General features: G+C 43.8%; 1 protein-coding gene across 1 annotated transcript in view; it reads right to left on the bottom strand.

Annotated features, from left to right (window-relative positions):
• The window catches only part of HSD17B4 (hydroxysteroid 17-beta dehydrogenase 4), a 70,260-nt gene extending 60,892 nt beyond the window's left edge, over nt 1-9,368 (bottom strand). The window contains exons 1-2 of the mRNA XM_033163746.1: nt 9,227-9,368; nt 2,155-2,208 (exon numbers count right to left, since the gene is read on the bottom strand). Of these exons, the coding sequence (XP_033019637.1) occupies nt 2,155-2,208; nt 9,227-9,284 (112 nt within the window). The 5' untranslated portion in view covers nt 9,285-9,368. The remainder of the gene's footprint in view (nt 1-2,154; nt 2,209-9,226) is intronic.
• Nucleotides 9,369-12,636: the final 3,268 nt, after the last annotated feature.

The raw sequence follows: 12,636 nt of genomic DNA, 5'->3' as shown, positions 1-12,636 counted from the left end.
GAACATTCTTACATTAAAAATGACTAGGGCTCGCATTTCAAACAACTTTAACCACTTCCAGAATAAAAGCCGTAATTCAGAGCAGCTGTTAGCTAAAATGAAAAGGAACTGGCGCACATTTCTGAAGCTTTTAGCGTAGTTTGTGCTGTAGCTGCTTTGACAACTGCTTGGTTTAAACAGCTTGTCGCACTGGTTGTTGGAGCTGCGGCAGTGGAAACGATGGAGAAAGGAAGCCCTGGCTGCAACATGCAGTTTGCAATGCGAAACAGGACTTTTAGATTGTATTGTGAATTTGTGAGCTGCAAATCAGAATATGAGTGATATATATTATTTTCCTGATTGCCATTTATCAACTGCTAGAGTTGCCCACTGCCATTAGCAAATAGGATAGCAATTCCTGGCTACATCACTAACGAAGCCTGCAATTCTGCTTGGTTCTGAGCTATCTAAACATTTGAAAAACATGTTCTCTATGCCTTAATTCAGGTCCACCAACACTTCTGTCACTGACTCAATTCATGATCAATTGCCATCCCCTCAGACATTACCTCCTTTTCCTCCAATCTTCCTTCCCTTTCATTTTCTTGTTTTTAGCACTAACTGCAGTTTGCTGTGATGTTCAAATGGCCTGACTATGGTTAGCCTTGTGGTTATGGTTGTCTTCCAAACCAAAATCATACATGATGGTTTGAAGCGAACCCTAATCAGGGTTAATGATACATGGTGCAAATTTGCAACTCACTATGCACCCATATCAGTTTAGGATGAGCTAAATTTAACATCTCCTTCATGGATCACTGCCTTGTCGTGGCGAAGGCGCTTGAATAACTCAGGGAAGCTATGAGCTATGCCATGCAGGGCCACCCAAGGTGGACAGGTCATAGTGGAGAGTTTAGACTAAATGTGATCCACCTGGAGGAGGAACCGGCAAGCCACTCCAGTATCCCTGCCAAGAAAACTCAATGGACAAAGGCAACAGGCATATAGCGTGCCTGGCGGGCTCTGGTCCATGGGGTTATGAAGAGTCGGACACGACTGAACAACTGAACAACAACAACAAATTTAACACACAGAGTGGAGTATTAAATAGAATGTGCTCAACTCACTCCCGCTATAGCATTTTCTAAAAATGTTGCATAATTCATGAACTTCTGTTCATTGCCGCTAAAACCGAAGCTCAAAATGTTCTTGCTGAACAGGCATTGAAATGGCATCTAAGTGCAATCCTGGGAAACTACAGCTACTCATTGAAAGAGCTCTCTGGCCATGTGTTAAGAGCTTTGCTCCAGATTTCAAGGTTTCAAATTATGTAAAGCTACGTGAAAACTCAACACACACTTAGAAGTTGTGCAATTTGAAAAGTGCCCCAACAAGTAGAAGGAGCAGTCTGCTGCTGCCGACTCAAGATGGAACGCAAGTGGTTATCAGGCCAAAACTAAGCCTTTCACTCAGAAGTAATTTACTCAGAATGCAGTGAGTTTTATTTCCTAGTTTAGTATGCAGTCTTAAGCCTTGAAGTGTCGCTAGCTAAAGAGGACTTAATCCATAACACACATTTATATTGCTGTTGACTTTAGATCCTTCCATAACTTGGTTTATCCTCCAATATATTAAACACATTCCAGAGTTTCCAGTATGTTCCTAACCTATGTGCGTATATGCGCACTCAGGAACTGCTTAGTTCCCTTTAATGAATCACATGAAGTTGCTGTTGCCCAACTATGAAAAACAAGCCAATTAATTACTAAAGTCCAGCAGTGTTGCATGAGCACCATTAACATGAAATGAAAGAAATTACACACACACAACACTCTTCTAAAATATTGCATGTGGCATTGTGGAACCGCAAGTGCATTTGTTTTCAGGAAACATTTCTTTACCAGCAACTAGCTACCACTCCAACTTAACACTGGGTTCCCCATAAACATGTAGTGCCTGTGGGCAAGAAGTAAAACCCCTAGCTGTCTTGCCATCGAAACTAGGTCAGAGAAATTAAAACGGAAAAGCTTAACAGTGGATCTCCACAAGTAAGGAACGCAACGATTAATAGATAAATAAATAAATGAAGTGCAAAGGTTGCTGGGACAAGTTGCAGCGTTTTAAAATCACAAATGGCAAAGGTTGTTGGCAAAAGAACTAAAGTAAATAACTTACCAACCACAGAAGCTCCTCTTTCAGCAAATGCCAGGGCATAGGCTCTGCCCAGACCTACCAGGGATTAAAAAGAAGTTCGTTTAGAATCTCAACAGTTTGAAAACTGAAAAAGAAGTCGAGTTTGTGTGTGTGGATAACCCAACAAGAGAAGGAACATTTATTCTGAGGTTGTTTCACATCCATGTTTTGTGCAATCATCTGATAAAAGGAATCAAGCAGAGGCTCAGAGAGAGATATCCAAATCGAATGTCATCAGTACTCCTGGCTTACTTGCTGATCCTGTTCCCAGGAGGGCTATCCCAGAAGAAGCTAATCGCTTAAGTCCTTTCATCTGCAGAAATACTTGGAACAATCTATGTAACTAAGCTGTGCAGTAGAGAAGGAAATTAGGCAGCCATGGTTCATTCTGGGAAGATGGATGGAGTGAAGGAAAATAAACTTGGTAGATTAATCTACTACTTCCCAAGTTAATATGGTAGCCTTGCAAGTTTAAGTTTAACATCAGTGAACATTTTAGAAAATGTCTCCGTCATGGAGACTGTGGTGGGGGAAGTAGTTTGAAAACGTATGCTGATGCATATGTTTTCTGAACATACAGCAAGTGTATGTTCATTTCCAGGCATGTATGCTCATCTTCACCCAAAATAGCAGCTATACTCATTCGTGAGAAAGGCTTTGGGAGTAAACCCCGAGGAAAAATCCGTACCTGCTGCTTTGTGAGACATCTTTGTGAAAAGGTTGAAGGGTAAACACTACACAAATCTGGAGCAGAGTCCCTAAGACAGTTGGGATGGCATCTTGTACGCCTCTTTCTGGCAACTCCTGCAGCCAGGTAAAAAGGTAAAGGTAAAGGGACCCCTGACAATTAAGTTCAGTCGCAAACGACTCTGGGGTTGTGGCGCTCATCTCACTTTACAGGCCGAGGGAGCCGGTGCTTGTCCGCTCCGCAGACAGTTTTTCCGGGTCATGTGGCCAGCATGACTAAGCCGCTTCTGGCGCAATGGAACACCGACACCAGAGCAGCACACAGAAACTTCGTTTACCTTCCCACCACAGCGGCACCTATTAATCTACTTGCACTTTTTGGCGTGCTTTCAAACTGCTAGGTTGGCAGGAGCTGGGATCGAGCAACAGGAGCTCACCCCATCACAGGGATTCGAACTGCCGACCTTCTGATTGGCAAGCCCAAGGCTTAGTGGTTTAGACCACAGCGCTACCCGCATCCAAATGATTGCTCTGTTTTCCTTTGGACCACATCAGCAAGACCAAGAGATGGGTCCTGCCGTCTGAGCAGCCCAGGACCTCCATGTACACTGCCCAGGCCTACACTCTAGAGAGGTCACTTCGATGCTGCTAACGCAGCAAAAACAACACAAGAGGCAGCAGTTACGAGTTACCAGTCTCTGCAGCCGCAGCAGCCGCTGTGAAACTCCAGCAATTTGACTTCACCCCCAGAGGCACACTCCATTGTCTTTCAAGACAGATGGATGCCAACAAATAAACTGACAGTGCAATCCTACACCTGTCTACACAGAAATCCCACTGACTGTGTGGGTATGAGATTGCAACCTTACGGTACAATCCTAACCAGGTCTACTCAGAAGTAAGTCCTGGGGCTTTCTCTCTCTCTCTCTCTCTCTTTTAAATAAATACTTTATTTTATTGTTACAATTTATAATACACTCACATATTACAGACAAGACATACACAACATACAAACATTCTTTCTAGACATCTTAAAAACCAAACACTCCATCATACTCTTCCTTATCATCATACTCTACTGCCTCTTCCCACCACCTTTCAACACCTCACCCCCCACCCTGTGCTTGACTTCCAATCAACTCAGCTGTAATTTCTTTCCATTTATCCTTTTTCTTTCTTCTAACACACTATTATTCCAATTTCTTGTTTATTTGCAATTCCCCTTTGTTGTCTAACTTGCTTAATATCCAATAGTTATAACGGAACTTGTTTATTATAATAGGAGATTTAACTTTTCAACTTAATTTTGCAAATATCATCTGAACGCTTTCCAATCTTTGTCCGCCCTTTCTCTTGTGGTCCTTCCAATTTCTTCCATTGTTTTAGACATATTGTGGTATTCTAGAAGTTTGGCAAGCCATTCTGTTTTTGTTGGAATTACGCCACTTTTCCAATTTTTTGCTATCAGTAACCTTGCGGCTACTGTTGCATATAAGTATAATGTTTTATCTTCTTTCTTTAAACTGCCTGGTACTATTCCCAATAGGAAACCTTCTGGTGTTTTTTTAAAGGAGTATCTAAGCATTCTTTTCATCTCATTATGGTACAATCCTAACCAGGTCTACTCAGAAGTAAGTCCTGGGGCTTACTCTCAAGGTAGGGGAGTTTAGGACTGGAGCATTAGATTGCCTTCCTCATATTGCACTAAAGGCAAAAACTCTTTCTTCAGTAAGGGCCATTTGTTCAACATGTACACAACTGCACCATAACATAATCCAATTGTCCTTCTCCTATTTTTATTTCAGCCTTGATCCCATAGACAATTGAACTACAAAATTGAACTACCGATACAAAGGCCATTTTAGTGGGGGGGGGGGGAATGAATTGATCCTTGTAAAAAGTTTTTAGAATGCAAAGACAGAACCTGAAGCCCTTTTTCATACAAATGAAGTGGCTTCAAAAACAAACTTGAACAGGCACTTGGCTAAGCAAAATAGCAACATACAACTTCAACAACCCACAATACCCAACTGTTGGGCTAATTCATGAGATCACTCTTGAGATGGCCCCCACAACAAAGATAAGTTGGTAGTGCAGTGTTCTTAAATCTAAGGTTTCTTAAAAGCATTTATAAATTAGAATCGGTTACTCGCAAGTGACCAGTGCAGCGTATGTGTGGGAACTTGTTTTCCCAACAAATGCTCTGTGAATAGAATCAATGCCCTATTCAGTTATCGAGTGCATTGCGACACTGGCAGCTTTAACATTTATATGCATCTTGGAGAACAAAGAGCCTTGTGCAACTTTAAAAAACTAATTTATTATGGCATAAACTTTTGTGGACTTCCTGAACATTTCAGGAAGGGCCATAGATCAGAGCATCTTATCTGCGCGTAGAACATACCAGGTTTAGTCCAGAGCATCTCCATGTAGGACCGATCTGAAACCCTGGAGAGCAACAGTCAGTCTGCATAGACAATTTTGAGCTAGACATATCAATGATCTGCTTTGGTCTATGATATTTTCCTTTGGTCCTTATTACTATAGTCCACTTCATCGGATACATTCTATACCTATAACCAGGGGTTTTTTTCTTTAAAAAAATGTTTAGGGCTACTCTCATTTTCCTACTCATATTGAAATACTCCCCCTCAATGAGGCCAAACTTAAATTCACAAAATGTTTAGGGGTATGCGTACTCCTGGGTCCCCCCCCAGAAAAAAAGCACTGCCTATAACTCAGAATATATACACATGGTGCATGCAAGGAGAACTGTAAACAGTGAGTTCAATGGGAAATTAAATGCAGCAAACAAATGCTTCTACAAAAATTTATGACACAAGAATAGTTTACGCAAAGAACTGGAAAGAAAGGATTACTCCGACAAAGGAGCAGTGGTTACACAAATTAATAGAATTTGTGGAACTAGCGAGTATGACGGCAAAAATAAGAAACTGGGGTGAAAATACAGTGAAATAAAAAAGCGAGTGCGATTGCTTTCGAGAATATTTTAAAAAGAGATGGAATCAAGGCAAACTTTCAAGTGGGGATAAAGCAGGGGGGGGAGGTAAGTGAATTGTAGGGCTGGAAAAGGTGGAAAAGGAAAGGCGACATAGCGAATCAAAGAAAATGTGCTAGGAGGTCAATGAGGGATAGGCTGGGAAGTAAGATAAGATGATGCATGTATGTACGGCAAAGTATAAACTGAAAAATGCATTAAAAAACCTTATGACACAATAGGTCTGTTAGACTCCAGTGTCATGAGACTCTTTGAGCTTTTTGCTGCGACACATTATCCCTCTTGAAGCATGCATCAATTTCATGGTTTGTCTAGTCAATGGGCACCAAATAACTAGCTAATGTGACTTGCTAGCAAACCTGAAGTGGCCTGATACACAGACACCTTCTCCCTCAGCTGATCTTTGTGCCAAAGCTGGTAACAAAGCCCTGGCAAAACGTACTTTACTTTGACGAAACTCGTATCTCAAGCCAGTTATTAATTAAGGACAATTCATGTCCCTCCCTCGGTTTCTTCTAACTCCTCTTTTGCATGGCTTATCTAGCTGAACAACTTGCTCAGGACTCCTTATTCCAAACCTGCACTCCCACACCTCACGTGCAAAAAGATCCAGGGCAGTTTCATGCAGCAACTTAGTAAGATTCAGGTGATTAATGAATCAACTAAACTCACACAATTAATTGCAATTTGCTTAATTGGGTCAGACCTAGCTATAGATTTTGGGAGGCCCTGGATAGGCAGGGGGTGGGGGCCATCAGCCCTCTCCAGTGCCTCCACTCCACTCCCCCCAGCAGCTAGGCTATAAATGCCCTCCTCTCCTTTACTGGTTTACCCAGTGGCAATGGCACTAAAATGGGCTGGGAGCCATTTCTGTACCCTAAGATAAAGAGCAACTTAGAAATGCTTTAAAGAATTAACTCACAATACAGCAGTGTCACCGCTGTTTCTGGGTAAGCGCACAAGTGTGCACAAGCAGGAGATTGGCATGTGTTTAGCAGCACTTCCACTTGAGGGACTCAAGGGGCACTGAGGGCATCCACCAAGGCAGGCACCAGCCCTGGTGGGCTGTGCCAGGGCACATGGGCACTATCCAATGTCCCAGTATGCTTGGTGCTGACGCTAAGCCAGAACTGAATGACTAAACGCGCCAGTTCATAAAATGCTTTGTGGATTAAGAATACTTACCGTGCACTTTATAGCCCTGAGAAGCTCTCAAAGTCCCTTACAAAAATTGCTCACAAAACAAACACTAAAGTACTTTATTAGAGCCAGGGCATTTCCTGCCCTCATTCTTGGTCTTCCCAGGTGTTGCATTTTTAGGGCTGCCATATTTCAAAAAGTAAAATTCCTGACGCACGCTTACTTGTTTAGCTTTTTTTAGGAAGACGCCAAAAATGTTGAGCTATTTTTTTAGGAACAAACCCAGATTGTTGACCTACTCCCCAAATAGTGAGCTGTTTCTGCTGCTTTTCCCATCGCGTTGCCATACACCCGGGTTTTCCCTGGAAAAATTCCCCTGATGCCATTTTTACACCCAAGAACCAGGACATGCCAGGAATTTTCCTGACGTATGGCAAGCCTATGCATTTTACCCTCTGCCTACCTAGCATCAGAGCCCACTGAAGCCATCTTTTAATGTTTAATGTTTTGTTATGTTTTTATATATGTTGGAAGCTGACCAGAGTTGCAGGGGCAACCCAGTCAGATGGGCAGGGTACAAATAACAAAAATATTATTTAGTATTATCTGAGGTAAAGGAGGCACGTCTTCCCTGAGTCTTCCCACTCAAGTCCTCTGAGGCAAGGTAGTGGGGCTAAATAGTTGGATTTCACTTAGCCCATAGAGGAGGAAAATCTTCCCTTATGCTTTAAGCAATAACAGGAATATATACTAGAAGCTGGCAATCATTGACTCTGAAAAGATGGCTGTTCAGATACATGGCTTTAATAATAACTGAAAAAGATATGATAGCAAAGTCATTAAATCATATATGGTTTAGCTGAGATTCCTGAATCTCAGGCTGGATGACCCTTGATCCCTTCCATCTGTACAATTCGATGATTTTATTATTCTAATATAGAAGGATAAAACACTGGTACTAACTCTAGAATCAGAATACTTTGCATTAAGGGCACCTTGACTGGTTCAAGAAGTTAGTGGCAGTACATACTGCAAAACACAGGCTTGGCTTCAGTTACAGGTAGGTAGCCGTGTTGGTCTGCCATAGTCGAAACAAAATAAAAAATAAAAAAATCCTTCCAGTAGCACCTTAGAGACTAACTAAGTTTGTTCTTGGGATGAGCTTTCATGTGCATGCACACTTCTTCAGATACAGGCTTGGCTTGTTATGCATGTTTATCATCTTCCTTGGGAGTTGTTTCATCTGTGAGTGGGCAGGTTTTGAAACTCACGTATTTCCACCCACAATCTCAGGGATCTAGGCAATATTCTGAAGTGAAGTTAGGAACACTTCCTACCCCTTTTAAGAATTTTAAGAACTTACTCCAAAAAAATTTAAATTGTCATTATTGTCACAATAGCTGTTTTGCAGGGTGGGGAGGTAAAAGGACCAGAATATCCCATTTTGCAGTCGTATGTCAGCAACAATTACATCATTAACTTGCGTAATTCACTGCAAACCGATGTGGCGATAAGCAAAGCCTTTAGCGGTTGTTATTTATTTCGTTACCTATATTCCCCCCCCCCCCAGGAACTAAAAGAGATGAGCATAATTAACCTCTCCCCTACTTTTGTCCTCTCAACAGTCCTGTGAAGCAGGTTAGGCTGAGGCTGTAAGTAGTTGAAAGGGAACTTCATCACTGAGTATTTGATTTTGGGTATTGTCAGTCCTAGTTTGACACTCTCAACACACACGGTCTATGAATGCCTATCAGGTAAAAGAAAAAAGAAAAAAAAGCTGCATATAAAAGGGGTCTCACTGAACAAGAAATTCTGGGAACAAACGACAGGAGACTGTGTGCGTGAGCTTTCCAGAAGAATCTGCGTGGACACTGCCAGAAACTAGATTGATCTTCCAGTACAAAAGTGTCTACTCAAAAACGAAATCTAGGCAAGTGCATAGAGGATCTTTGCAGCCCAATACATGTCTACTCAAATGCAGATCCCAGCGGGACTTGCTCCCAGGTAAGAGGGTACAGCTTTAGTCCCGACCCCAAAAAAGAAGCTCGCAAAGAAATTGCAGCCTATTATTGACAGCACACACCTAGCAGCCTGGGACCCGCGCCTGCAGACCCTGCAGGCAGGCAGGCAGCCCCCTCCTACCTGCACCCGGGCAGGTAGCTACCGTAAGAAGCAACCTTTAAAGCCCTCGAGGTCGCTGCTGCTTACCTCCCCCTGCGCCAGTCACCAGCACCACCCTCCCGTCAAACCTCAACGGAGCGGACATGCTGCTTCAGCAACTCGAGAGACACTCCTCCCCAGCTGCACAGCGCAGAGGGTAAGCGGGGAAGAAGCCGGCCAAAGGGCAAGGGAAGAGCGCGTGCGCGAGTTGGCTCGTTGCATTCTGGGAACTGTAGTTCGATGGAGCAAGCAGCCGCCTCCTCCTCCTCCTCCGAGCCGCGCAGCTTAAATACAGTACAGCAGGGGTGGCCAACTCCCAAGAGACTGCGATCTACTCGCAGAGTTAAAAACTAGCAGTGATCTACCCCCTTTTGGGGGGTTCAGGTCAAAGTTGTTGAGCTTTTTTAAGGAAAGAAATCCCTGTTTTGGGGGGTTCACGTAAAACTTGTTGGGCTTCTTTAGGGTGGAGGAAAGTGACATTGAACTTTTTTTAAAGAAGGAAAGCCCTGTTTTTTGTGGTTCAGGTCATTTTAGGGGTGCAGGGCAAAGATGTTGAGTTTTTTTTAGGGGAGCCAAAGTTTTTTAGCTTCTTTGGGGGGAGCCACTGATCTACTGGTGATCTACCACAGATGTCCAGTGATCTACTGGTAGATCCTGATCTACCTGTTGGACATGCCTGCAGTACAGTACTAACGATCGGTTTCAATGGACCATAATTTCCCCAAACTTAGATCCCCGTGTTATTGTTGTTTTGGACTACAACTCCCATCATCCCCCAGCTAGCAGACCAATGATCAGGAATGATGGGAATTGTAGTCCGAGATCCAAGTTTTGGAAACGGCATAAACCAGCGATGGCCAAACTCGGCCCTCTAGCTGTTTTGGGACTGCAATTCCCATCACCCCTGACCATTGGTCCTGTTAGCTAGGCATGATGGGAGTTGTAGTCCAAAACCAGCTGGAGGGCCAAGTTTGGCCATCACTGGCATAGACCCTCTGAAGGTCCTTCCCTTTAAAGTTAAATGCAGAGGTGCTTGAGCACTTTCAAACAAAAGGTGGTAAAAGCAGAGAAGCCTTCCCCTTTTTCAGGAATGAAAAACGTAAGTGGCAGGGCCGTTTTGAACCAGCAGCTGAGCTCTCACTTGCGCCCCAGGAGATATTTAAAAATGGCAGCACCCATGTGAACCAAGAAATCTGATTCCTTGTAAATGCAGCAAGGTGGTTCATGGAGGAGCAGAAGCGCACCTTCTGTCGGCAAGATGTTGTGGACTACAACTCCCATCATGCTTCACCAATGGTTGATCTGGCTGGGGTTGATGGAAGCTGTAGCCCAGAGGGCACCAGGCTGGGAAAGGCTGGAGTAGAAACTGGCAATGGGTGTAAAAGTAATTATAGGTAGGGCAAAGGATGTGTAGGTTATGCTGTGGATAGAAATGTGTGTTGCATTTGTGCCTCGCAGCACAATAGGGTACATGTCTACTCCAAAGTTCCATGGGGCTTACTCATGGGTAAAAGGGACATGGGTGGCGCTGTGGTCTAAACCACTGAGCCTCTTGAGCTTGCCGATTGGAAGGTTGGTGGTTCGAATCCACACAACAGCGGTGAGCTCCTGTTGCTCTGTCCCAAATTCTGGCAACATAGCAGTTCGGAAGCATGCCAGTGCAAGTAGGTAAATAGGTACCACTGCAGCGGGAAGGTAAATGGCATTTCAGTGTGCTCTAGCATATGTCACGGTCCAACCTGCACCAGTAGCAGTTTAGTCATGCTGGCCACATGACCCGGAAAGCTGCCTCCCTCAGCCTGAAACAAGACAAGTGCCGCACCCCATGGTCACCTTTGACTGGACTTAACCATCCAGGGGCCCTTTACCTTTACCTACTCTTGGGTAAGTGGGTTTAGAATTGCAGCATCAAACTCCTGTGCTGTTTTAGTTCTAGGGGAAGGAAGGCTTGGGAAAACTTATTTATAAAAGAATACCAGCAGCATTCTGTTAATTTGCACACGTGTTTTCTGAGAAGGCAAAAAGTCTCCTGAACTGAAGCAGTCTTTTAAATAAATAAATAAATAAAACTTTGCCAGATGCTTTCAGTTATTGCTATGTTGCAGTTTTTCAAGTTCACGGTTACTGAAACCACTGCAGATGTATCTTTTCAAATGGAAACAGAAAAGGCATCTCTGATCTTGTCAACTCTGCTGGCTGGGTCATGGGACAATTTGTTCAGTTAAAGAGACCTACAGATGTTTGAAACTTCGGTTCGCCAGAGGATGTTAAAAGTTTAAGAAATGTGAGATGCAAAGCTTGGTATGAGGCATGCCTTACTACTTGTGGAACTGGAAGATGGGGTCCATCCGTTCTCTTCGTAGCCAAGAAGTGAAAGATGCAGGATAAAAGTAAAGACTATCCAAAATTCATGGCCAGACAATATTTGTTAAGACCAACTGAAATGTAACAAAACAGGGGCCAACTTTTAGTGTTCCTCTGTTCTCTTATTAGGCTGCATGGGAGAGAAGCTGGCTTAACATTAGACTATATATTTAGTCACAGAATGAGATAGTAGAGCAATACTCTAATTAATTTCCATATGGAAATTTAGATGCATGCATACGGTTAAGTGAACTACATAGTCCACAAAAGCTTATGTGATAATCCATATGTTAGTCATTAAGCTGTCTGAACTGGAGACTATTTGCTATTAACATAACCAAGTCTATTCAAGTTTCAGGTTACTGCTGGGACGAAAAGCCACCATCCGTTCGAAATACAGTACAGTCTTTCCCTCAACAAATTCTGGGCACTGTCGTTTGTTAAGGACGCTGCAGATTTTTCTTTATATACCGAGAAGCCCAACCCAAGCCTCGTACAAAGAGGGTTGTGCCACAATAAACCGGTTAATCTTTTAAGGTTACGGCAGCTGCTCCGGAAGTTCTAAAAAAAAAGGGGGGGTAATGCACTAGCCGCCCATCAGTGTTTTAAAAGCAGCGCAATGGTACTTTTCTGTAACAGTGCCTGCAAAAATGACTTTCAAATCTCGCGAGGCTCGCTTTCTTGCAAAAGAAGCCAGAGAGAGAGAGAGAGAGAGAGAGAGAGAGAGAGCGCATGCGCAGTTACTCTTCGAAACGACGTATTTGGCAGTTGGGGTAGCACGTGACCTCCCGAGTTCTTCCGCCCAGCTAGCCAATGGGAGCGCTCCTCGCTCGGGCCGCGGGGATTTCGAGGGCTCTGTCGGCGAGACAAGATGGCGTCTCTTATTGCTGAGGCGTCTTCTGTGAGTCAAATGGGTAAGGCGCGGCGGCGGCCGGCAGGGCACGCTCTTTTCAGGTGTGGGAAACGCGACCTGCCCGGACGCAGCTGGCGGCGACGAGGAGGAAGGGGAATGACTGCGGCCGCCTCATGGGGACATGGAAAGGGGGGGGGTGATTGCCCTCTGCATATGGCCAGGAATGCTCGTGCTGTTGCTT

Source organism: Lacerta agilis, chromosome 11 (genome assembly GCF_009819535.1).
Source record: "Lacerta agilis isolate rLacAgi1 chromosome 11, rLacAgi1.pri, whole genome shotgun sequence".
Lineage (NCBI taxonomy): Eukaryota > Metazoa > Chordata > Lepidosauria > Squamata > Lacertidae > Lacerta > Lacerta agilis.
This window is presented reverse-complemented; position numbering and strand designations above follow the sequence as displayed.